Genomic DNA, 27,199 nt, shown 5'->3' with positions numbered 1-27,199 from the left:
TTTAATTTTCATGTGTTTCTATGTTACAGATTTGCTGAAACATTGAAAATATTAATTAAAAAAGTAAATGAAGGTGTCTTGCATTCATGTTCAAGTCTAGAAGAAATGGAACGGACATAATTTTTTTTTTGGTGCTCTCAAATGTCACTTCATCTTTCACAAATGTCATAATCCTGAGATGAAACATGGCAGTTTCCGCGTTTTCCGAAGACGGAAAATATTATTCTAATATAAGTAAAGATGGTAGATTAAGGATATGGGACACAGAAACCAATGTGCTGAAACAGGAGTACACACCAAACCTCCATTTGAGCTCGCCACCGTCCTGTTTACAATGGTTAAGCGTCACGAATACGGCTGTAAGTACACACGTGGTTTTTTTGTGCATTATCTACTTGTATTTAACTTTTAGTACCTTCTTTATCCCAACACAATGTGTATATTTCATATTGACTCTGTTTTATAAAGTTTTGTCTCGAAAAATATTCAATTTTATCTAGAAAACAAGATAACCTATAACATAACCTTAGTAATGTACCTACGATACAAGATTTGCAACACCCTTACAGGGTCATAAGTTGAGACTAAGTTTAAGATCACCACCTATGTACACTTATGAAGCAATAAATAAATGATTATGATTATGATTATGATAACCTTAATTTCAGGGCTCCCCACAAAAAGGTGCAAAACGTAAACAGAGCATAAGCGAAGCACAATTCATAGCTTTAGGGACAACAAATGGCAAGATTCTTATGTACTCCGTGACACAGGCAAAAGTAGAAAACGTTATATCAGACGAAAAGAGTGGTTTCAATCAAAATATAACTGCACTGGATTGGCGCAGGAACTACGGGTTATTCAGTTGTAACAAGGCTGGTTTTGTGTACGAGTGGGATTTAAACAGTGGAAAAGTTAGGAATAAGTATAAAGTTACAGATGGTAAAAACAAACAAGGGAACAGTGTCAGTTCAATCAAAATAGTGCCTCATAATCAGGTGAGTGGTGTTTTTTTATATCTTATCTCAGATTGCAATGAAAAATAAGTCTTTTATCGCATACTAGTGCCAGAAAAGTTGTATGATCATTGCAAAGAATTTTTGTAATATTGTGCAATAAGTGGTGGTATAAACAAATAAACTATGTAACATAGACAACACAAAAGTAAACACAATCTAAAGTAGGGGTGATACTGAATTTACAAACATGAATTGAGTGTAATTACTAATTAGCATTTTGAAATTGTACTCAATTTATTTCTTTGGGAAATATTCTGTGGATTCATTACTGTAATGATCTCTTCATTTATACATCTATATTTTTTTCTTTTTCGTCGAGCAATTCCTACTCATCCTTGTGTGAAAAAATAGAAAATGATGAGTATCAAAACATTATTTATTATAAGTACTTACAGCTTGACGTTATGGCTGTTTTGCTACAGCTGTTATATTAATAATAAATGTACCGTTTTAACCAGATTGTTTGCCTACATTCTGTGACAAATATAAATGCAACTTTACAGAAAACACAAGCAAAATATTTAGTCACGTCGTCATGGCAAGTCTGCGTGTGGCGGCTCCTCAAAGGAGAGTCGACAGTGGTGCGGCAGCTGGGACACAACACGTCTGCGGGAGCGCTGCTGACCGTTGCACAACTTGAGAACAGCTGCTGGCTTATTGAGGGCTCACAGTGAGTGGACATCATCTTTTTATTGAATATTGCCATAATTTTGACTACCCTGCAGCTATATTCTTCTTTTATTAATGGTGATGAACTTGTGTATTTTCGCCACAAGGCACCTGCAGCTATCTATTGTCCATATTCTGTTGTCTATGTCTGTCTATTAACCCTTTTAGGGGTCTGTTCTTGATATTGCCACCATAATTTAAACTTTACAAACTTATCTTAGGGTGGCCAATAAGATTTTTTAAATACTTGTGCAATATTAACGAGATCAAGCTACTTACAGCCTGTGCCTGCAATATTGAGAAAAGTTTAGTATTAAAATAAGTGACTTTCTATTGCAATTATGTAATTAGAGTTACAGTACAAAAACTGTTCATTATTTTCTTATTTAAAACCTTTATTGCACATTATTATTATTATCAGTCAGAACACAAAAAATGAACTTAATGTCATTCACTTACAGTCATCATTTGGGCAAAACAGAAAGTTATAGCAACCTATACTGAACACAGTAAAACTCATCAAAACCAAATCCATTCCAGAACCGAGCGCCTCCTATCATTCTGGGACATAACCGTCACAGACGAACACCTCCCCCAACTGAACGGCAATGGAGACGACTCGGCCACCCCAAACAAAAGACAGAGACGGAAGAGCGTTACCACGTCGACTCCGTCGTACAACTTTGTGTTGGAAGACGCCCCTAAGTTTGTTGATGTGGACGTGAGGGCAGAGGGAGACGGCAATATGCTGCGGCTGGCTGCGGCCACGAGGAGCGGAGTGGTGCATTATTATGGGCATATGTTGAACGGGTGAGTTTCTACTTGGTATTTTCTGTGTTATGTATTTATTATGTGTGTGTGTGTGTGTGTGTGCATCCAATTTTTCCCTGCCTTGTTTGTTATGTCATCGGCCCATCTTTTCTTATATAGCCAGCGACAGGGAAAGGTGGAAAAAGATGGAGGAGGCTTTTACCCAAGTGGGGCCACAAGCAAGAGATACAGATTAATTTAATCAAACTGTAAAAATGTGGAATATAAAGCTATAATAATAATAATAATCAACATGCCACCCAGTATAATTTACACTCTACAAAAAGCCACTATCCTAAACACCTGCCGATGCCACCCAGTATAATTTACACTCTACAAAAAGCCACTATCCTAAACACCTGCCGAATTACTAGGAAATTTTTATCATCTAATTTAACGACCACTGCCTTACATCCTATTTCGCTTGACTGAGGTCCGCGTAATAGGTTAACTACCCAGGCTTTTATTTATAAAAGAATGGAGGAAAAAAGACTAGAGAAATAATAATAATGTATTTATTAACATAAGAAAGTATTTAAACATGTTTTATCTATTGTTTAATGATGACCCATAATGCTGTTAACTGTCTAGCTCAGTGGTTCCCAAAGTTGTCTGGGCTACGACTCATCTAATACAAATTCCGAAACTCGGGACCCACCTATAGGAAATTTCGTCCGCTGCCCAGCGGTTGGATGGGTAGGGCCGTGTGTCGTTCCACAGGCAGGGCCCACTCAATGTTCGCTGGTGACCATTTGGGAAACCCTGGTCCAGCTTACACTGAGTTTCTTGTGGCTGCATCTTTTCAGCAGTAGCCTAATTATTTTTTTTTTACCCTGAAGCAGTTTAAAAATTTATTTGACTGAAATTCATATTCTTTATTGTTTTTCTATTACATTATGATATTAAAATAAAAACGCAAACACGTAATGTGATAGCGCCTTTTATTCAAAAGCTTAATTCCAATTTTTTTTTTATTATGGATGCTAAATAGTAAATACATTTCTTGTGTTACGAGTTGTCTAGCGGCGAGGTTCGAACTAGCGGTCCTTGGTTTTCGAGTCGGCCAGTCCGACCCTTTTACCATTCGGTTATCGTGGCTTCTTTTTTAATTCCTGCAAGTCTATACTGTCACTAACGAGTCTCAAATCTCTTCCAGCGCCTCAGCGAAACCCATCAAGCCGTCAGTGACAGTGCAGGTGACGACAGCAGAAGCGTGTCCGCTGCCGCTGCTGGCGTGCCGGCTGGCGGGCGCTGAACTCGCGCTGGCGTACACAGACGGACCCGCTGTGGTCTTCGAGAAGATTGTGAGTAGGCTCTTTATTGCCAGTTTACTTCATCATCAATACTCAATAGTTTATTTTGCATAACCACATTAGCATTCACATTTTAGGTCTTACAATTTAGGCAGTTATACAATGTGGACCCAGTTAGGGCACAGCAACTTTAGGAAGGAGACAGAACGACGATCTTAATAGTTTCAAAAGAAATAATTTCAGCTATTAGACGTCCACTGTTATAGACCTCAGTTACTCCGTGACCATGACGCTTGCAGCAGTGCGGAAATATCGGAAACTCAAAGTTAAGGGACATGGTAGCAATCCCGTTAGTAATAATTATGTTTATTGCCAGCGACAGGACGTCCACTGCTGAACATAGGCCTCCCTCAATGTCTCCAACACATACCGGAAAACGTAGCGTGGGATGTCCACCCACAAGGTGGACCGACGATATCATAAAGGTAGCAGGAAGGTGCTTTATGCAGGCCACTACCAACTGGCCAATATGGATGGAAAACATTAGGGGAGGCATGTTCAGCAGTGGACGTCCTATGATGGCTGAAATGATTATGATGATGTCACACATGATTACAAAATAACAAATAAATGCCCGGATTTTCCAATATTTCATGAAATCTGATTGGTTATTTATACTAATATTATAAATGCGAAAGTAACTCTGTCTCGTCTGTCCTGCTTTCACTAAACCGATTTTGATGAAATTTGGCATAGAGATAGTTTAATTGAGTCCCGGGAAACGACATAGGATAGTTTTTATCCCGGTTTTTGAAACAGGGACGCGCGCGATAAAGTTTTTCTGTGACAGACAAAATTCCACGCGGGCGAAAGCTAGTTCAAAATATTTCTCTGCTCCGCCTTGGAGGAAGCCAGGCCTAAAATACAGTGTTTATTCTAAATGTTTCAAATCTACCTTCTTTCAGAGCCCAGACACATCGTCAAAGACCCAAGTACTAATACGGGGTGACAGCAAACCAGCTCGGAAGAAGAACAAGACAAACGACGCGAACAAAGTTCGCGGCGAGCCCGAGCGTGACGTCACGTACGTCGAGCCCATGGGCGGGGTCACTAGGAAACGAAACGCGCCTGGGGGAGAGGTAAGTGAAATCCTCAAAATTAATATGTGAATCACATGTGATATACAGGGTGTTAGGTAAATGGGTATATGAGCCGACACTAGCCCATGTTAACATGGTCATATAAATGGTATGGTGGAGTCAGAAAATTGATATCATCATTTTAATTATTTTAATTTTCATACAAATCGGATTTTATAAAATTTATTTTACCCATTCACCTAACACCCTGTATTGAAGTTTTTGAGCTCATTCATAGACTAGTTACTAGGGAATGGCACGCGTCCGAAGGCTTTTAGAGTTGATGAATGATGATAATGTGAGACATACTATTTTATGTGATACTCGTATAGTTTGGACTGTTGATCAAGTTAAAAATAATTCAAACAAATTTTGTTGTGGAGACATCATAACGCGCCAGATCTACAGAATTCAGATAGAGCTACTGCAATGAATCAGATAAAGATAAAAGATAAAGATATTTATTTACATAAACATGTGTGAAACAGAAGTAACTATCATGAATTTTCATGTGAATATGAGACATGTACTTTTCTTAATGCATTACTTGTGGGCACGATGTGGTCACAGAAAGTAAAAACGCATCTGCAATTTTTAATGTGTGGCATAAGTCATATATTATTATGATACCGGACTATTCCCATCTCTCGTTCCCACCGCTGCAACTCCTGTGTAGCCAGGATCTACAGCTTGACCGCCAATAAAAACCCAACCAGTGAAGGTCAAGTCATATATGATACACGAATAACTGTTTTCCTTATCGTGACCATGGCTAGCAGTATTAGAAAAATAAACTAAAATCCACCTTATAGGTGACCCACGCTACCCTCGTTCAACTATATTGTTTCCAATATGGCAAAAATCAGAACCAGCGATCCGGTATGGACGGTGGCGCCCCACTGTCAATGTCATGCATAGGACAGTTCAGTATTTTGGAACTATACCTAACTAGTAATAAAATCATAGAGATATAGAGAGATGCCAACTAATGCGCTGAGTTCGGAACTCATTGTTGCATTATAAATTCACACACACGAAGTAATCAAAATATGTGTTCATTATCCACTGCGGTATCAGTACTCGACGTTCAAATAATCTTTAGTACTACGCAAGCAATGAAAACTATTTACATTATGACGTCGCTGCTGTCATCATTGCTGTCGCGAGCAATGTGTTCTGTTTTTGGGCATATTGCTGCGACACCGGCCCCGCCCCCTTGTCACATCTCCCTTTAGTTTCTGTGATCTGTGAATAAAACCAGGCCTGTTCATCTCCGCGAGTTTGCATCGAAAACAAAACACGCGCGACTACCCCTCCTGAGATACCTAATCGACAGGACAATCACGAGCGAGTATTGACGCACGCACGTATTCTTCACCCATTTGCATTGTAAAGACAATAAACAATAATAATATGTAAAAACGGTGGTGTAATTAATACTGTGCAGTATTTTTTAACTGCCTGAATAATATTAGAAACACAAAATATAATTCATGCTTAATCGTGTATTTCCTCCGCCATTTTCCGCAGTTTGGCACCTCACGTCACACATCATTTTACCGAAGTCAGCCCTATAGCTTCCGCGCAGTGCCGATCACTGACGTTTGTCAACAAAATGGTGCTCGACTTTTGAGACAAGCTAAATTACACCATATTGTTAACGACATTGAGCATACATTTTTTTAAATACCTTCGCGAAGTAAAACTTCTGTACGTAGTACTTATTATTATTCTGTGGTAGCGGCGACTGGTTGCGCCGCCATGGTGTCCCGGTGAAATATAGCCCGTAGTTTCTGTGATCTGTGAATAAACCCTATTATTTGTCAGGTGGAGGTCCCAATGGAGGCTCGTCTCGAGAACCTGTCCCTGGAGCCGCGCGGCCGCGGCAAGGCGGCGGTGGGACACAACCTCACCAAACTCCTCGTGCAAGGACTACACTCGAAGGATAAGAGGTGAGTTAGTGACTGAGTTTCTTGCGCTGCTTCTTCTCAGCCCTGGCCCATTTATTGTCCCGAAGTACTAGTTGGGTTAATACTGGGACGTGTAAAAGTTCTTTTTAAAAGCCTATTTGCTAAACTAAATGAGTTTTTTGTGAATTTTAGTTTGTTTTCAAATTGCGTAAATAACACATACAAGTTTTGGTTATTTTTTTGTTTTTTACTTCAAGATATAATTTTGTGTACAGTTACAGTTTTATAGACTTTTGCGTTTAGGGTTAAAGATAAAATTTTTGGGCGTTTAAAAAAAGAAGAAAAGAATCCTATTATTTACCATTAATTTCTTAACTAATTTTAGTATTTTTACTTACCTATTGCATACTCCCTAAGTTAGTAGCATAGCACTAATAATTAATTTTATAAACGTGAAAGTTTGTAAGGATGGGTGTTTGTTAATCGTAAATGTTGAAGTAATTTGGTAAGAGATTGTTTAATGAAACCCAGATTATATTAGTAGATTATTATAGTGCTACTCAATTAAATTTATGTTATTCTTTTCTTTTCAGTCTAATACTAACAGTGCTCCAAAAAGACGACCCCTTAGTAGCCGCGCAGACGGTCTCTGGACTACCAGCGGGCTACGTGCCCATGCTGCTGGAGCAACTCGCAGACATGGCCACCAGGAAGACCAGCCAGTGAGTGTTGAAGCCCACTGTTGGGCAAAGAGCCTTGTGTGGTGATATAGTTGACTAATACTCGTAGTGAGAACTGAAAGATCTAACTTCAAAATTGGATGGAGTGTCACTATCAGATTCTGGAAGCCCACTGTTGGGCAAGGGGCCTTGTGTAATTGTACAACTGTCCTGTTCGTTCGTTCGTTTCAGCCGAAAGACGTCCACTGCTGAACAAATGCCTCTCCCAAGGATTTCCACAAATAGCTGACCTATACTCATGGTTAATGATTTGGCTTAATTTGAGACAGGAAAATAATTAGAAAACAAAAACTGTTTTAACCCTTTAACTGGTATAGAGAAAAATATTTTTCATTAGTTTCGTACCTTATGTTTTCTTAATAAGGCTCAAAATATGGTGGTAACATTTCTGCACTACCAGGTAAAGGCTTAAATGTTTGCATGCCGTAATTAATATTGCCAATATTGGTAAAACGTGAGGATGATTAAGTTTGAATATTTGCTAGACGTTTAGTTTTTTGCACTACTCTGGCATATTGCCCCTGTAATTTGAACCTTATTCACTTATCATAAGGTTGATATTTAACGAAAATTTACAACTATCAGTGCCTTAGGCCCTTTTCACACGTCCCGGTTGCCGGTTAACCGGCGCCGGGTATCCGGTGGTGAAGTGTATGGGCATGGTACGTAGCTACCGGGTACCCGGCGCCGGATAGCCGGCGACCGGGACGTGTGAAAATGACCTTAGAGAGAAGGCTAAGCAAATGAATTTTTATTGAATTTTTCCACCAAGTCCAAAGTTTTTATTTTCATCAGATGCGCGTCGGTATGCTCATGGCTGGCGGCGACGCTCAAAGCTCATTCTGCTCTTCTACTGGCGACGACCAACTCACGCACTTCGAATCACCTCACACAGCTATTGGCATTGTTTACTTACAGGTAAGTTGATATTATTCATGTTTACATTAAGGTTGAATGGAAGAGAAATGCCTCATTTTCGGATTTGTAAGTTGTTACGTACGCCTAATCTATGAAGATCGCTGCATCGACGCTGACCCAGTTTACCCAAATCAACATTGCAACTGCACTATGGACCGCGAAGAGCAGCATCAGCAAAATGCGCCTCTCATGACGACAGCGGCGACGTTTCATTAATTTTACTAATTATTTTATAATCATATTCGTTTCATACTTCGAGACGGTATCACTAGGCTGGGCTAATTTTAGTTTAATTGTAATTTCTTTCTTTTAAATTAAATTTAATTAAATAAAGTTTGCTTTTTCTTGGAACCTCCGGTTGCAGCTAACGAAATTAAGTCTATCATAATAATATGCTCAAAACATTATTACATGCAAAAATACACACGTACTTTTTTATGAAATGGGATGATGATTGGTTGGATGTTGTAAAATCACAATCTTACAACGTCCTGGATTACAATCCCATGCGTTGTATTATAAACTGACGGAGTTTACAATTTCACGTTGACATAATATCTAAGGATTTTTTTAAACTAAATCAACACGGAAACTACAAATTACAAGAACTATTTTGTTTGTGTTGTACACTAAAATACTTTTTTCTCCAGGTCCTGACATACAAAATATTAATTTAAAACCTAGGTATTTCACCAAACTAACAATCTTTGTAGTATCTTTGAATAAATCTGTATTGTATCTGTAAACTTACTTCAATTAAATAAATGAATTCCATATTATTAAATTAATAAACCAATGTACAGGTTATGTAGAAATGTGTGAAAAATATAAAGTAAAAAAAATTTTTGTTTGTTCATAAAGTTAATTTTTTTATTAAATTTTCTTTAGTCCGTATTTTACGCGGCACAGCTGGGGCACTCCGAGTAGTCGTACGCGCTCGCACATTGTCCCGAATGTCTGTCTCGCTCACGCTTCGACCACGCTTCCAGTGTTATTATTAATTAGCTAACTTAGACCATTTTAATGCAACATTTCAAGTAATTTTGAGTTCTAATAAGTGTAACATTATCTTACGTAAATAGTGCTAGCGACGCGTGTGTCCATAAATTACCAATTTTGGGAGGAAATTTTGAGTAACTTTATTTAACTTTTTTTGTTGCATAAATAGGATCAGTATCAATAATTCATCATTACCCAGAATTTTTTTTTCGATGATAAAAATTTTGTGGTGTATTGCAGGCGGTCGCACCTGTGCCAGCTGCTGAACCTCAAGGGCCGGCTGGAGCTCACGGGCAGCCAGCGCGCCGCGAGAGATGAAAGCCACGACGCACCCGCCGTGCTCGAGTATAACGGTGAGACTAGATTCCGATCATTTAGACCAGTGATTTTCAACCTGTGGGTCGAAAATACTACCTCCTTCTTATAAAGACAGATTAATCCGAAATCGAATTATGCAAATGTTGTATGGATTGAAGTATTCGGTCCCATCTTTGCAACATTATAAAATGCATGAAAAAAAAAACGCGAACGCGTCGAAAAAATTTTTTCACAGTAGGGGTCGTGTCATGAAAAAGGTTGAAAAACACTGATTTAGACCATTTTATTATGCTCTGCATTTTATGATTGTATAGTCTGGTCTGTGAGCACGTAGAATTTTGTCCAATGACCCCAAGCTACCCATCCTTATCGCTCGCGCGTAATTATATTGTTGTCGCGACTGTGCGACGGGCGCCCGCAGTGAGTGTGCGAGCGCGACAGCATCATAATTACACTCGAGCGATAAGGATGGGTAGCTTGGGGTCATTGGACAAAATTCTACGTGCTCACGGACCGGGCTTTAGTATACTACAATCCCCTACAGGTTTCAAAGGGTAGTTGACACCACTATACTAGGCGCATACTCGAAAATAACATTGTTAGGCTGAGTTGCACCACCTAACTTTAACAATAACCGGTGGTTTTTGTATGGAATTTGACAGATTTTTGACGTTTGTTAAATTCAAAATAAGGTGGTGCAACCCAGCCTTAAAAAGTTTACTGACAAGGCTTTTACTTTCCAAAGATTTAGCATGACAAAGGAGATTATAATGTGAGCCACTTTATCGATTTTAAAGGTATTTTATTGAAAACAATCTCGGTTTTCAGAGCTGGAAATGGGTGTTCCAGAAGTTGTCTATTAGAATTATTGGTTAATGGTGTGAACTACCCTTAAAATAAATAATCGGTAAAAAAAGATACTTTTTATCTGGAAAAGCAATCACAAATTCACAATCCAATAGCGTCACAAGTCCAAAAACTTGTTTGGGAAACACAGGACAGAGCAGTCGCCCATATTCGTAAATTCATGTCACATTTAATGTTTTCTTCTATTCCAGACACATCATCAGACGAAGAGATGGAGCTAGAACAATACCAGTCAGACAGCGCGGCGTCGTGGAGCGACGACGCCGAAGCGGCCGCCAGCAGCGACGAGGATTGACGATCAATATAGACCATGTTAACTTATGAACTTGTTTTATTTCTATTAAATTATCGCTTGAACCAACCCCTACTCTTCCCGCGGGTGTCGTAAGAGGCGACTTAGGGACTACACATCAAAAGAACGGGCAGCAGCGCTCTCTGAAAAACATCAATCTTTTAAACTGCGATCTGCCAAGCGTGGGGATCATGGCAAAACCCTCCACTATAGTGGCGGAGGCTCATAGTCCAGCAGTGGACTGTAAATGGCTGTTGATGATGATGATGAACGCTTGAAGGGGTCCCAATACAGTGGCGTAGTTAGGTAACCAAGGGCCCAGGGGCAAATAAAAAGATGGGGCCCCACTGCTACAACAATGCCAACCCACAGAAAGAATTTAGGGGAATTCCCTAGTTATAACTTTCGAATTTCTCTCTATTTTGAAAATGGGAGAAATTTTCAAAGTTCCGTTCAATTGAGATTCTCTGGAAAGGATTCGTGGGGCAAGGCGGGGCAGTCACAAATTATGATCCCTGTGACCAAGTGATCTATAGTCAAACCCGTTTAGTCATGCGCTGCCCTCATCCAGGTGCTTTCCGCGACTTTTACGAGATCATCGGTTCACCAAGTCAAAGTAGTATGCAATTCAGAGCGCGGGCGTTTACCAATTCCTGAAATGTGTCTCTTGATTCTTTCTCTTTTGTTTTTCCCATAAGAGTGCTAGTGGATAGTCTTGCAACTCAACTTGATAAATTTTATTCACCCTCTCATAATGATCGCTAACCAGTTCATTCATTTTATAGTTCCAATATACTGAACAGTCCTATCCATGACACCACCGTCAATACCGGATCGCTGGTTCAGATTTTTGCCATGTTGGAAACCATATAGTTGAACGATGGTAGCGCCCCCCTGTCATTGAGTTGGTGGGACAGTTCAGCGTGGGTCATCTATATTTCCGCTGAACAACAACCATTAAACACTGCAAAAAATGAGGTTTTGTTTATTAGTCCTACCACAGAATAATAATAAGTACTGTACGTCCTACTGATATCACAGTTCTCGTTAACCTATCGCTTTACAGTGAAAGATCGTTAATAATATGATATACTATTTAAAGTTAACTACAAAAAGGAGACCAATAAAAAACTAGAATGTGTTCACAGTCATCATCATTGTATATTCTCTTAACAACTTAAAGCTATAATAACATCTTATTTATACGACCATTCGTACTCACTTATGTCTAAAACTTAAAAATATCGCGCGTTCTCATAAAAAAATATTTCATTTAGCACTGGCAACACTCGCGCGCGGTTAATCTATGATATTCTATGGAATTGTCTATGCTTTTTTAGAAGGAGGTCTGAATACGCCCACAACGACCGCGTGGTCTCTCTCGTATGGTTCTAAGGTCAACTGCTCTTGTGGTTTTAATTTGTCTGCTTGTAATTTCTTCACCTCGGCAGCGAATACTGCCTCAGGTTGCGCGGTGGAGTCTATGCAGGAAGCCTGGAAATAAAGGTTTGGTGTTATTTCTAAAGAATTTGGGGGAATGATGAGTTTTTACAAAGAATATTCCTCAGTGAGAGAGTTCAACTTTCAACATGAAAAATTTAGCCATGTTTTTTCATCATAGGAAGTATATTACAACAAATACAATATCATTTTACGCGCGTATTCACAAACATTACTATGATGTCTCACAGTGCGCGTGGACGCACAGGGTGACACACGAACCAATCACAGAGCCCTATTCAACGCTGTGCGCTCGATTTGCTGCTTCACTTAAGCGAGCATCATTTGTGAATACGGGCGTAAGTTTACTTCACACTCAAAGATGTCAAGTCCACATATTTATGTATTTTTCGTCGTTACAGACATCTAATAGTGCCAGTTTATTTTTTATACTTTAGGAATGACGCCGTATGATCCTACACGATAACAGATTGACATCTACGAGTGTGGTTCCTAAATTTCTCAGCTACAGAACCAAAACTTACCTTGATTGATATAACAAAATGGCCGCCATTCTTCAAGAAGTGCTGCGCGTTCAGGCTGACTATTCTCGCTTGGTCTGGCTGAGCCACGTCGGCGAATATTGTATCCACCATGCCCACCAACATTCTGGAAGAGAGAGAGATTTAGCGAGTTTTGAAGAAGATATGTGGCGTTTATTCCGGGAGAGAATCAGAGAGAGAGTTCAAAGTTGTTTCAACATGAAAGATTTAGTTCATAGGATCATCATCATATTTTATGAACACATACTAAATACTAAAGTCCGGTCGCTGCGCAGATAGAATTTCGTCCAATAACCCCAAGCTACCATCCTTATCACTCGCCCGTATTATAAGTATTGCTGTCGCGACTGTGCGACGGGCGGCCGCAGTGAGTGTGCGAGCGCGACAGCAATATAATACACGCGAGCGATAAGGATAGCTTGGGTTAGGGTCATTGGAAGAAATTATATTAGCTCGGCGACCGGACTTTAGTTCTTAAGTACTACAGGTCACAGTTCCAGCTACCCATTTCCGTTTTTTCTCTCGCTCTCATCAAATGGCGATTCTGTGCTATAGAACGAGACGACATGACCGGGAATGGCAGCTAGGAGTGTGGCCCATAGTACCAGAAATACTTGTGCACATATTTTGAAGTTTATTTAAAATGTGTGTCAAATTCTATTTAACAAATCAAATGGATATCAACAATAAACCATTGTCATCAGCCAGGCTAGGATGCGCGCCGTGATAAAATTTTATCGTCGGTTTTAGACGACAAATGCATTGACTTCTTCTTTTCGTGTCGACAACAAACCTACACAGTGTCAGCCCAAAACTCCGCCACAAGAGTAGCGTTGTCGGCAGCACTCATCAAATCCTCCTGAGTGCAGTTGCTTGGGCACTCAGGGCACGACATCAGGTGCCTCATCGACTGGGGAACAAAACCGCACCTGCACTCCATGTTTAAGCCATCCAAGAATCCCCACCTGGATTGACTTATCGCGTAAAATCGATAAAATGTCTTAAAAGCTTATCGCCTAGGCCCTACAGGTTTTTAAATAGCTAGCAAACTTACCTGTATTTGAGTGGATGTCTAGCATCTTCAATAATAGGTATAATATTGGTGCGCTTCTTGGCTACGTTGATTAGATCTCTGCCAGACCGGTGGGAGAACTCGACTGCATATACGAGACCCTCCTGGAAACAAACTTAGCATTAGAAAGAGGCAGAAAGAAGTACATAGTATTGAATGATGGGATTCATCAGTATAGTGGGTGATGATAAGTATAGTCTTCACGAATAGGTCTGAATTTTGGTTCATCATTGGAAATAAAATTTTAGTTTAGACAACTCAAGTTAAAAGGGCTACTGTCTACTGTCACCGTCGCCCATGATAGCATCGCTTTGCGTGAGAGGGATGACAACATTCGAGACTTCGGATAATGTTACTCGAAGTAACCCTATTGGCTTGAGAAGTCTTTAAAATAAACTTAAGCCTAAACCCTGAAGAATTAGTGGTCTGCGCCTAAAGCCTGTAGAATCCACGTAGAATTTTGTCCAATGACCCCAAGCTACCCATCCTTATCGCTCGCGCGTAATTATATTGCTGTCGCGACTGTGCGACGGGACAAAATTCTACGTGCTCACGGACCAGGCTTTAGGCGCAGACCACTAATTTTTAGTTGTCCGATAGTTGGGCCCAATTCTAAATTGTATGAAGAAACGGCCGATACCAAATCGGTGTAATGTAAGCACTTTCATACATCTCCGTATTGATTAACAGTTCCAACTATCGGCCAACAAAAAATCGGTGGTCTGCACTACGCTTAGAGAAATTAAGATGTCTTTAAAATGAACTTACCGGGCCAACAATGTCTGATACATGACTGACTGTGGTCCCACTGGCCGCTCCGAGGTACAGAACCCTGGACCCAGGGGGCATGTGTATAGCGTCCACTCCTCCCATGATCGCAGCCGCCAATTTTGATCTGAAGGGATTCCATACCCTGTATTCCACCTTTTCTCCGTCGGTCTGAAAGTAAGATGAAAGTTAGTGGGGTAATAGCTAAAGAGGGGGTAAGTGGAAAGTGGGGATAGTCAGAAGTGGGTATGTGGATATAGTCTTCACGAGTAGGTCAAGATTAGAGGGACCACAATCATCATTTTAGGTATTTTCACTAATAATTTTACAAAATGTTTTTGGTCAGCTTTTTTAGGCTACAGGTAGTTTAACTGCCTTTAAAAAAATACTGCTAAGCAACACCTGCAGTAATGACTAATGAACAAAATTTGACTTATGAGTTGACAACTAAACTACTCAAAAAAAGGCTAACTTAGCCTAGGTGCAGACCACCGACTTTTAGTTGGCCGATAGTTGGGCCCGATTCTATTTGTATAAAGAATCAGCCGATACCAAATCAGTGTAATGTGCGCACTTCCATACATACTGATTAACTGCCCTACTAAACTATCGGCCGAAACGTCTGCAGTCTGCGTTTAGGCTAATTTACCATGACATTCTCATTAAGTCTAAATCTAAACCAAGTAAGTAAATAATTGTAGTTTCAACAATAAAATTAAGCACAAACCTCCACTGATATTCTTTTTTCTCCGTACACCTCAGATCCGGGCACCAGATTCTTCGTGACCAACGCATCCTCCTTGCCTCGTGCAATGAACACGCCAGCGTGTCTGTAAAATAAACCTACCGTTAATATGTGAAGTGTGAAATACTTTTAAGTAGTTTGTGATAACGTGTTATCAGTATGGTTATGTTCACTTCAAGCGTTCGCATTCAGAAGAACGAAAGTAATTGGTAGCATCATTTGAATACAAATTAAAGTCTTTCAAATCAAATAGAATGTTCAAGAAATTGGAGCAGACCTACAGAGTTCCTAAGCTACAATAAGAAGAACCATAAATCATGTGCTACAAATAAGTGACTTCACAGATAAAGGAGTGAAATATTTACATTTAATGCAGATTTTTCATACAAAAGAAATACATCAACAAGCCACATATTGCACCAATCATAATGAGTACTTATCATTTTTTGCAGATTCTTAAATGATCAGGAATTTGGAGTGCTTCAGAAATGTCTCTCTTGTTACAAAATGCTTTCTAGAAATTCTTTTCTTGAATATCCTATTTAATCCAAGTAAGAAGTATAAACAAAGACTCTTTTCGGACCAAACTGAATTCACAATTTGGTAATGGTACCAAGCTTATGGAAACTTAACGAACAGTAACAAACCTGTGTGGTTCGATGATAACTTGCTTGCCTCCTTTGAAGCCGCCGCCACCACCGCCTCTGCCTCTGGGCGCGCCACGGCCTCTGCCTGTAAGTTTATACTTCGTTAATATCTTTTTTTCTCTATGTCTGTTGATTTGTTGGTAGAAAGGCATCAGAAGTGGGTATGTGGATATAGTCTTCACAAGTAGGTCGAGATTAGAGGGACCACAATCATCATTTTGTTAATACTACAGAAGAAACCATTCAAAATTCATACATTGAGAATGATACTTAAACTTATTGCACTCATGCTCAGGCGTTGTTTTCATTCAGACCTCAGTAATTTAGTCCAAACTACGACTCAATATTAAAATTAGATAAATTGCTAATATTCACATGTTCCTGTACATATTTGCTACAAAAATGAGTAGAGAATTTAAAAAGAAGTAAATTAAAAAATTAGACTTTTTTAAGTAATTTATCTGAAGCAGTGGTAGGGTTAATACTGGGACGTGTAAAAGTGCTTTTTTAAAGCCTATTTGCAGAAATAAATGAGTTTTATGAGTTATTTATGAGTTTTTTATAATTTAGTTTGAGAAGCGACTTTAGAATTTTGAAATTTTAATGATCTGCTTCTGTGTTCTTAATAAAGCAGTTGCCTGCGCACTGTCTTTCTTTTCAATGCAGATTTATCCAAATAAAAAACTTTCAGACACTTACCACCGCCTCTGCCTCCAAACCCGCGTCCGCCTCCTCCTCTCTTCTCAAACCCGCCGCCGCCTCCGCGACCGCCGCCGAATCCGCCGCGGCCGCCGACGCCACCGCGACCGCCGCGGAAGCCACCGCCACCGCGCCCGCCACCGCCGCCTCTACCGCCGCCGCCACGGTTGTTGAACTCTAAAATATAACATGAATTAGACTGCGATGGTACAAGGTGATGTTTGAATATGTTCGGGTGGTATCAGAAGTGGGTATGTGGATACAGTCTTCACGAATAGGTCAAGATTAGAGGGACCACAATCATCATTTTATGTTCACTACATAGTATAAAACAAACGCCCGTATTCACAAACGATGCTTGCTCAAGTGAAGCAGCAAATCGAACGCACAGTGTTGAATAGAGCTCTGTGATTGGTTCATGTGTTACCCTGTGCATCCACGCGCATTGTGAGACCTCATAGTAATGTTTGTGAATATGGGCGAAAGTCACTTTCCACTGTCTGTCCCTATGTATGCTTAGATCTTTAAAACTATGCAACGGATTTTGATGCGTTTTTTTTAATGGATAGTGTGATTCAAGAGGAAGGTTTATTTATGCTTAGCACCTGTGCGAAGCCGGGCAGGTCGCTTGTCAAAAATAATTAGAAAAATTTGTAGTCCGTCAGCTTTTTAGGGTACAGGTACTTTTAACTGCCAATTAACAAATGAAACATTTTGATAATAAATGTACTGCTAAGCAACTCTGTATCTAAAGGCTAATTTACATGTATGAAGTAGTTAAGTAGGTAGGTAACTAAATTTTAACATAATATCAGATGTGGGTATGTGGAAACAAAATAGCAGATTCACATGTAAATGCTTAACAATTTCAGAATTCTACCATGCGTTTCATTTAAGGCCTTCAACACTATTTCATTTTGCAATGTAGGTAGGTACTAGGTACCTTGTTATATTCCCAAACTATTAGGAAGCTCTTCAACCAAATACTCTGCGCATACAACTTTTTTATTCTAAGGCTCGAATACTGGATTTAGCATAATGTTTAATGAACTACTGGCGAGGTGGTTGTTATATTCCCAAACTATTATGAAGCTCTTCAACCAAACACTGCGCATACAACTTTTTTATTCTAAGGCTCGAATACTGGATTTAGCAAATTGTTTAATGAACTACTGGCGAGGTAGTAGATTCCTGGATAATAGAGCTAGGTTAGACCTCCATAAATGTGGATGAAGGTAGGAAGATATAAAATGTCCAGATTCTTTACTGTAGTTATTTTAGGACTATAATTCATTGAAGCCACCTTGATATCGTGGCCTGTGCTATAAATACTACGACAGAAAAGGTATTCTACATAAAATATCACGAAAATTCACCAATATCATGGTATGATTACACAACGTGGTGACCGTACCATGGGTGCCCAAGTAAAAACCATGTTGGTCAGAGGGTAGTTCTAGGCTAAAGAAAAACAAATCGTGGCTATTATACCTAGATACTGGTTTAAAATTAACATTTAAGTTGCTTTTATCAAAAATAAACGCAGATATTGATTGAAAAATTCGGTAACAAAACATAACCTAAAATACCACGCCGCTTCGTGTGGGGCATCAAGCAAATAAATGCCTAAATAATATTAAAAATTAGTTTTAAGCATACACACGTGGCTTTTTATAATACAATTTATTATCTGATAATGGAATTTGTATAAATAATAATTAAACCTAATGCGGCGTGGTACCACCATGAGGTACCCGCACTTGAAATAAAGATACAAGAAAAAAGTTGCACTTACCAGGTTTTCCCATAGTGATAATGCAATGAATATAATATTTCTTCAATTAATACCTCTATTATCTATCTAAACACAAATATACACATTAATTTCTTCATAAACCGCGCGGAGCCATTGCGCCGTGCTGCCGCTTGCGGAAATGACGACATTTTCAAAAATGGACGAGAATCGGTGTTGCAAGCTCAAACCAACCACCAAAGAAAACTATTTAGGGTTACAAGCATTAAACTCAATATAACTACCAATAATTAATTGATAGAATTCTAGAATTTTGTTTTTATTGTAATAACTTGTGATTTTTTTTAATTACGTAAGTTTGATAGGCACAAAAGTTACTAACTGGTAATATTTGTTAATGTATACTGGTAGTGAGATAACCGCTGTCCACATCATACACACAGTAAACACTTGAGTATTTATCAGAACACTTACCACAACAACATTTCAATCAGATTCAGAAGATAGGTAGTAAAATAGTAGGTATTTTATAGATAATAATAACTAAATTAAGTGCGTCTGATGTATAAAACGATTGTTTTGCAATTTCAAGAGTATTATTCGTAAATCATTTTGCTTTGAATAGTCGTTTATATTACAATATTTTAACAATGTTTTATTTATTTAACTATTTTCGCTTGGTCTTTATCTATCTAATCTTGTTGTCGTTTAATATTTTAGCTCATACTATGGAGAGAGCTGATTTTGACAACGTTACACTGAAAGATTTCCAGTGGCTAAACGAACCAAAACACTGGCACCTTGACAAGGAGACTTTGGAAGCCACCACGGACAACAGAACCGACTTCTGGCAAGGAACCTGGTATAATTTCCACGTCAATACTGGCCACGTCTTCGGCGTACGACTAAAAGATGACTTCGAATTTACAGTAAGTTACAGTATTTTTTGCAAATAAAAATTGTTTTTGAAGAACCTACTTAGAAAAATAACAAGGTAAAATAAGTATCAGAGCAAATAATTTAATGTAATCAATGTAACCTTTTTTATTTATAAATTACTTAAACCGGGACTTGAAGCCGAGACCCGGCTTTTAACAACGCAAGCATTGCACCACTGACCATAGAGAAAAGTAATACATAGGAAACCACTGACTCTTTGAATAACGAATGATGTCACCAAAATAGTAGGTAGGAAAATAAGGGTAGGGAAGATTTTTTGATCTAGTACGATTGTTACTGCTTATGCTCAAAAGATGGCGCTGTCTAACAACTGCTAAACCGCGGTAATGGGATATTCTGAAGTTAGTAACAAAGTAATATTATTTCAGGTGCGTGTCGAAGCCGATTTCACGACGTTGTATGACCAAGCTGGGCTAATGATTTATTCAGATGAAAAGCATTGGCTGAAGGCAGGTATCGAGTACAATGACGGGCAGCCTATGATCGGCAGCGTAATGACCAACGTATTATCCGATTGGGCTACTGGTAAGATTTTATTCATTTTATAAAATACGATTTATTTTTTGGGGTAGTTTTGGGGAAAACTACCGAAAAATAATAATGATTAAGCAACTTCCGGAGTGATTAATATTTGGATGGGTGTGCATTTTTTTGCAAATATACAAATAATATTAATTTCATTTTTATTAATGCCAACGATATTGAATAAACCTTGTTGTATATTGATCATAACAAAGAAATTTATTTTCCGGAAGCTTCATTATTTTAATTAATTAATTACCCGCCATAACAGGGAGATTTTCAAAATGGCGGCCGCCTGTTACAGTTACCGCTAAAACTTAATTTTTGATCTTGCAGGAGTGTACCCCGGCAACCCTCGCAAATTCTGGCTGCGGCTGACCCGGACAAAGGGTGTGGTTTGCGTCAAATACTCCATCGATAACATTACTTGGATACTTTTGAGGTTAAGTCCGTTTGAGGCCGAGACGGTGCTCGTTGGTCCTATGTGTTGCAGCCCGCAAAGAGAGGGTTTGGTTGTGAAATTCAGTGATATTAAGATAGGCAAGCCTGCTGATGATATTTTGCATTCTAATTGATGTAGCCAGACACCACGATTTTGATATTTCGGCTGTACCTGTCTCTTTTTCGCAGAAAACAATGTTAACATGAGTGTATGAGAGAGGTACACGTAGTCGGATTCTCGTTTCTTATTTGTTTTGTTACTATGAATGTTATTTATCAATAACCTTATTTTATTTTGGCAATGTTAATCAAGTTGTTAATACATAATGAAAGAAATAATATAAAATACTTGTTTTATTTCCATTGTCACATACATAAAATCATTTTTATTGTCTTAACAATAACCTTACATTTGGAATGTATCATAACGACACGATCTTTAGTCACATCTTAATAATGTCTACCAGTCGAAGAATAAACAATCATTATTTCGTGGCAGACACGGCCCATATTCTGAAACGAAACCGAAAATAAATTTAAACTCAAGTTACCGGTTTTCAAATTCTATGTCTTATTAGTTACATCTTTAGACATTTTCACGGCACATTAAAATGTATCACTTAAAATTACCTTACCACTTGAAGACAACATAAATTATCAGCTAGCGTTGAGTAGTACCGGAAGAAACTTAAATAGGCACTTGTTTTGAATTTACTCTTATAATCAAACATACGTGAGTGTCCTTTCATAATACGGGCCTTTACCGCATGCATTTTAAAATTTTACTGCACACGTTATTGATTGCGAGCACAATAGTAAAAAATATGATAGCACAGTCAACATCAAAAATACTGTCAAAGTGTTAAAAATATACATTTTCATTCGCTAACAATCACATAGGCTAAAAAATGTAGATGTTTTTTTTAACACTTCAAATACCTTTTTGATGTCAACCGTGTCCCGCATTTGTTGTTACATTTATCAAATCGCGTATAATATACATTAACTTTACTTCACAGTGCTATAGTATACAAAATTATGTCTCAAGACAAGAACGTATACACTTAGCTAGTGATAATTGTATAATATTATTATATCCCTTGTAATTTCACATTTACAAACTGGTCGCAATTGCAACCTTAGTAACCTACATTTTATTTGATCGAGTTATACATAATATAGGAAAGCGTAACTTAAATATATTATTAAATCACTTACTTATACCTCAATATTTCAGTTAAAACAATGATTTTAATCTTTTAATTATGAATCAAGTTATTAATACTGAGCTGATTTTTTAAGCATTAATTAATTCAAAATTATTTTCTTTAGTAGTTTTACTGCCGCAGTGTTTCAGTTAGTGATAATTTGTAAACAAATGATGGAGTTTTCGCGTATGAAAGATCCGCTAGATGGCGGGACGTGGATGTGGGGTCTGACTGCTGCGTGATTGGTGGATTTTGACATGTCTGTCAATGTCATGTCAAAAATAACCAATCATGCAGCATTTGGACCTCGCGTCTACGTATTGCCATCTGGCGGATTTTTCATACGCGAAAACCTATTGTATCATTATTTATTTGTTAAAAGTAATGTAAGCGTACAAATCACTTTAATTTGTGTAATTTTACTAAAAAAGCGTTGCCACTAATACATACCTATGAATTATTTGTGTATAAACACCTTGAAAGAGTATAAGGATGTCGTTAAAATGCTACAAACTTCAAAGTTTTATGATGTTTGATGATGACAATTACTCTACACTGTGGTACACTAATTCGTTGAGGTGTGGTTAATAACTACATAAATACAATATACACTTAAAAATATCTTAGGATAATAGTTATGAACCTAAATGGCCAAGCTCTAACATTATAAAATATCACATTTTCTCTTTCATCAACAATCAGCAAGATATGACTATAAGTTTTGCTAGTGTCATGAGATTGAGAAGAGAAAAATATAAATCAAATTATTTATATTTATCACAATCAGAAATCAAATTCAAAAGCAATACAATAACTTCTAATAATTTTAATAACATACAGGAACATTCTGATAATTTGAAGTTTTTCTTCAACAAATGAAAATGCTATGGTAGCAATATAGTCCAAATAATCACACTATTTATATTGAGCCATAGAGGTAATACTGCAATAACTTCCACGCAAAAATGACTGAATTCGAGTGACACAATTATAAAAACTGGAACAAAAAAAAAATTTGAACATTTTATGGATCTTCACGTGCACGATGCTTATTTTCCAGAGGCAAATGGAGGATTTCGCCTACATTCCCTACGCTAGCCAGACGGGTTAGGGAGGCCTGATGTTCGCGTATTAATCCTTTGGTAGTTTTTACGACATCCACTGCAAGAGTGTCATATCAGTTACTATCCNGCCAACAACGTCTGACACATGACTGACTGTGGTCCCACTGGCCGCTCCGAGGTACAGAACCCTGGACCCAGGGGGCATGTGTATAGCGTCCACTCCTCCCATGATCGCAGCCGCCAATTTTGATCTGAAGGGATTCCATACCCTGTATTCCACCTTTTCTCCGTCGGTCTGAAAGTAAGATGAAAGTTAGTGGGGTAATAGCTAAAGAGGGGGTAAAGTGGAAAGTGGGGAGAGTCAGAAGTGGGTATGTGGATATAGTCTTCACGAGTAGGTCGAGATTAGAGGGACCACAATCATCATTTTAGGTATTTTCACTAATAATTTTACAAAATGTTTTTGGTCCGCTTTTTTAGGCTACAGGTAGTTTAACTGCCTTTAAAAAAATACTGCTAAGCAACACCTGCAGTAATGACTAATGAACAAAATTTGACTTATGAGTTGACAACTAAACTACTCAAAAAAAGGCTAACTTAGCCTAGGTGCAGACCACCGACTTTTAGTTGGCCGATAGTTGGGCCCGATTCTAATTTGTATGAAGAATCAGCCGATAACAAATCAGCGTAACGTGCGCACTTCCATACATGCCCATACTGATTAACTGCGCGACTAAACTATCGGCCGAAACGTCTGCAGTCTGCGTTTAGGCTAATTTACCATGACATTCTCATAAACAAAATCTCAATAACTAAATAATTGTAGTAAATAAAATTTAAAATTAAAATTGAGCACAAACCTCCACTGATATTCTTTTTTCTCCGTACACCTCAGATCCGGGCACCAAATTCTTCGTGACCAACGCATCCTCCTTGCCTCGTGCAATGAAAACTCCAGCGTGTCTGTAAAATAAGTCTACCGTTAAATATGTGAAGTGTGAAATACTGTTATGTAGTTTGAGATAGTGTTATCAGTATGGTTATGGTCACTTCAAGCGTTCGCATTCAGAAGAACGAAAGTAATTGGTAGCATCATTTGAATACAAATTGTCTTTCAAATCAAATAGGATGATCAAGAAATCTACTGATCTAGTATAATATTTATAAACCACCAACAGACGATGGTGTACCATCGCTATAGTAAAGAGTATAAAATATTTTGCATTTATTGCAGGTTTTTCAAACAAAAGAAATGCATCAACAAGCCACATAATTTTGCACTAATCATAATGTGGACTTACAAGTTTTTGCAGATTCTTAAATGATTAGGAAATAAAATATCTTGATACAAAATTATTTCAACTCCTGTTTTCTTGAACATCTGTATGTTTATTCGATTAAAAGTACTAACAAACTCTTATAAAAAGAATGAGACATGTATAGGCTCCTTAACACTTTCCTGGACAGTGAACTGCTATAGCTGTCATAACAATTTTTAAATTTCTATTGTGTCTGGGTTACTGTCCGGGAAAGTGTTAAGAGCATTTGACGATTTGTAAGTACTAATTTAATTAGTCTGAACAAATAAAGACAATTTTTTTTTTGGATATACAGTATTATTAGAAGGAAGAATAACAAACCTATGTGGTTCGATGATAACTTGCTTGCCTCCTTTGAAGCCACCGCCACCGCCTCTGCCTCTGGGCGCGCCACGGCCTCTGCCTGTAAGTTTATACTTCGTTGATATCTTTTTTTCTGGATGTCTGTTGATTTGTTGGTAGAGAGGCATCAGAAGTGGGTATGTGGATATAGTCTTCACGAGTAGGTCGAGATTAGAGGGACCACAATCATCATTTTGTTAATACTACAGAAGAAACCATTCAAAATTCATACCTCATACATTGAGTTGAGAATGATACTTATTGTAGATTCATGCTTAGGCGATAGGCATTGTTTCATTCAGATCTCAGTAATTTTGTCAAATTCTAGCCACTTAATATTTAAATTAGATAAATTGCTAATATTCACATGTTCCTGTACATATTTGCTACAAAAATGAGTAGAGAATTGAAAAAAAGTACCTACGCAAATAAAAAAATCGATTTTTCAAGATACTTATTTATAATTTAGTTTGAGAAGCAACTAATCACATAGAAATTTTAATGATCTGCTTCTGTGTTCTATAAAGCAGTTGCCTACAATTTCAGTCTATCTTTTCAATACATATTTTTTCCCCAATAAAGTCTTTCTTTTAGACACTTACCACCGCCTCTGCCTCCAAACCCGCGTCCGCCTCCTCCTCTCTTCTCAAAACCGCCGCCGCCTCCACGACCGCCGCCGAAGCCGCCGCGGCCGCCGCCGCCACCGCGACCGCCGCGGAAGCCACCGCCACCGCGCCCGCCGCCGCCGCCTCTACCGCCGCCTCCGCGGTTGTTGAACTCTGAAATATTAACATGAATTAGTTAGACTGCGATGGAAAAGGATGGAGTTTGAATATGCTCAAGTGGTATCAGAAGTGGGTATGTGGATATAGTCTTCACGAATAGGTCAAGATTAGAGGGACCACAATCATCATTTTATGTATTTCACTACATAGTATATGTATAATTTTGAACTCCTTAAGTTCTTCTGATTAATTTTGTTGCGGGTCCAATGACAGTTTAACTTTCCCCCGGGACAAACTTGACCTTCATTGGTTGGGTTTTTATGGCGGTCAAGCTGTAGATCCTGGCTACTCAGGAGTTGCAGTGGTGGGAACGCTCTGTTCCTATGTATGCTTAGATCTTTAAAACTACGCAATGGATTTTGATGCGTTTTTTTTAATAGATAGTGATTCAAGAGGCAGGTTTATTATTTTATTTATACTCAGCACCCACACGAAGCCGGGTGGGTCGCTAGTAAAAAAAAATTTAGAAAAATGTGTCGCCTGTCTGCTTTTTAGGGTACAGGTACTTTTTATAAGTCATAAGTTTATTCCATTTAAAAACAATATACATTGTGTTGGACCTATGAAGTAGTTAAGTAGGTAGGTAACTAAATTTTAACATAATATCAGATGTGGGTATGTGGAAATAAAATAGCAGATTCACATGTAAATGCTTAACAATTTCATTTTGCAATGTAAGTAGTTATATTCCTAAATTACATGAAGCTCTTCAACCAAATACTCTGCGCATACAACTTTTTTATTATATGGCTTGAATACTGGATTTAGCAAAATGTTTCATAAAGCTACTGACGAGTTGGTAGATTCCTTATGGATAATAGAGCTAGGTTAGACCTCCATAAATGTGGATGAAGGTAGGAAGGTATAAATTGTCCAGATTCTATAATGCAGACATTTAAGGACTATAATTATTTCATTCAAGCCACCTTGATATCGTGGCTTGTGCTCTATTACCACGACAAAAAAGGTATTTTACATAAAATATCACGTAAAATTCACCAATATCATGGTATGGTTACACAACGTGGTGACCGTAGCATGGGTGCCCAAGTAAAAACCATGTTAGTCAGAGGGTAGTTCTAGGCTAAAGATAAACAAATCGTGGCTAATATACCTAGATACTGGTTTATAATTTACATTTAATTTGTTGTTATCTATATATATAAAAATGAAACCCGTTTCGCGTTGTCACGGCATCACGTGTGAACGGCTGAACCGATTTCGATAATTCTTTTTTTTAAATGTTTGTGGAAGTCCAAGGATGGTTCTTACGGAAAAAAATATTAAGAAAATCTCTACGCTAAGGCGGTACGAAGTTCGCCGGGTCAGCTAGTCAAAAATAAACGCTGATATTGATTGAAAAATTCGGTAACAAAACATAACCTAAAATACCACGCCGCTTCGTGTGGGGCATCAAGCAAATAAATGCGTAAATAATATTAAAATAGAGTTTTAAGCATACACACGTGGCTTTTTATAATACAATTTATTATCTGTTAATAGAACTTGTATAAAAAATTATTAAACCTAATGCGGCGTGGTACCACCATGAGGTACCCGCACTTGAAATAAAGATAAAAGTAATGAAAAGTTGCACTTACCAGGTTTTCCCATCGTGATAATGCAATAAATATAATATTTCTTCAATTAATACCTCTATTATCTATCTAAACACAAATATACACTTTAATTTCTTCATAAACCGCGCGGAGCCATTGCGCCGTGCTGCCGCTTGCGGAAATGACGACATTTTCAAAAATGGACGAGAATCGATGTTGCAAGCTCAAACCAACCACCAAAGAAAAATATTTAGGGTTACAAGCATTAAACTCAATATAACTACCAATTACTTGATAGAATTTAGTTTTTATTGTAATAATAACTTGTGATTTTATTAAATTACGTAAGTTTATGAATAGGCACAAAAGTTACTAACT

General features: G+C 38.1%; 4 protein-coding genes across 8 annotated transcripts in view; 2 read left to right on the top strand and 2 right to left on the bottom strand.

Annotated features, from left to right (window-relative positions):
- The first annotated feature begins 117 nt into the window (after positions 1-117).
- Positions 118-10,963, top strand: LOC114353508 (WD repeat-containing protein 43). The gene is made up of 11 exons (XM_028305538.1): positions 118-359; positions 669-998; positions 1,523-1,689; positions 2,229-2,498; positions 3,655-3,802; positions 4,717-4,890; positions 6,718-6,842; positions 7,394-7,522; positions 8,336-8,458; positions 9,698-9,810; positions 10,834-10,963. The coding sequence occupies exons 1-11, from the start codon at positions 186-188 to the stop codon at positions 10,935-10,937; spliced, it is 1,857 nt and encodes a 618-aa protein (XP_028161339.1). The 5' UTR covers positions 118-185; the 3' UTR covers positions 10,938-10,963.
- Positions 10,964-12,071: 1,108 nt separating this feature from the next.
- On the bottom strand, positions 12,072-27,012 carry Fib (rRNA 2'-O-methyltransferase fibrillarin). Of its 2 annotated transcripts, none has more exons than XM_028305529.1 (8): positions 26,864-27,012; positions 25,080-25,256; positions 24,457-24,538; positions 15,505-15,607; positions 14,778-14,948; positions 13,992-14,113; positions 12,920-13,043; positions 12,072-12,428 (listed from the first exon to the last, which is right to left on the bottom strand). In XM_028305529.1, the coding sequence occupies exons 1-8, from the start codon at positions 26,874-26,876 to the stop codon at positions 12,261-12,263; spliced, it is 960 nt and encodes a 319-aa protein (XP_028161330.1). In that variant the 5' UTR covers positions 26,877-27,012; the 3' UTR covers positions 12,072-12,260. The 2 variants fall into 2 exon arrangements, with proteins under 2 accessions (XP_028161330.1, XP_028161329.1); XM_028305528.1 differs by lacking the exons at positions 24,457-24,538; positions 25,080-25,256; positions 26,864-27,012 and adding exons at positions 16,170-16,254; positions 16,869-17,045; positions 18,664-18,774.
- Positions 17,046-20,887, top strand: LOC114353503 (regulation of enolase protein 1-like). 4 transcript variants are annotated; one of them, XM_028305531.1, is made up of 4 exons: positions 17,046-17,119; positions 19,342-19,550; positions 19,950-20,106; positions 20,440-20,887. In XM_028305531.1, exons 1-4 carry the CDS (start codon positions 17,086-17,088, stop codon positions 20,676-20,678), a joined length of 639 nt encoding a protein of 212 aa, XP_028161332.1. In that variant the 5' UTR covers positions 17,046-17,085; the 3' UTR covers positions 20,679-20,887. The 4 variants fall into 4 exon arrangements, with proteins under 4 accessions (XP_028161332.1, XP_028161333.1, XP_028161334.1 ...); XM_028305532.1 differs by lacking the exon at positions 17,046-17,119 and adding an exon at positions 19,040-19,139; XM_028305533.1 differs by lacking the exon at positions 17,046-17,119 and adding an exon at positions 19,168-19,223.
- LOC114353500 (uncharacterized) overlaps positions 22,219-27,199 on the bottom strand; it is a 31,750-nt gene continuing 26,769 nt past the window's right edge. Inside the window, exon 7 of the mRNA XM_028305527.1 lies at positions 22,219-22,942. The gene's annotated coding sequence lies outside the window, so the exon portion shown is untranslated. The remainder of the gene's footprint in view (positions 22,943-27,199) is intronic.

The sequence above is a fragment of the Ostrinia furnacalis genome, unplaced genomic scaffold (assembly GCF_004193835.3).
Source record: "Ostrinia furnacalis isolate ACB-3 unplaced genomic scaffold, ASM419383v2 OfSCF1716, whole genome shotgun sequence".
In the NCBI taxonomy this organism is placed as follows: Eukaryota; Metazoa; Arthropoda; class Insecta; order Lepidoptera; family Crambidae; genus Ostrinia; species Ostrinia furnacalis.
The sequence above is the reverse complement of the archived record's forward strand: the minus strand, read 5'-3'. Positions and strand labels throughout refer to the sequence as shown.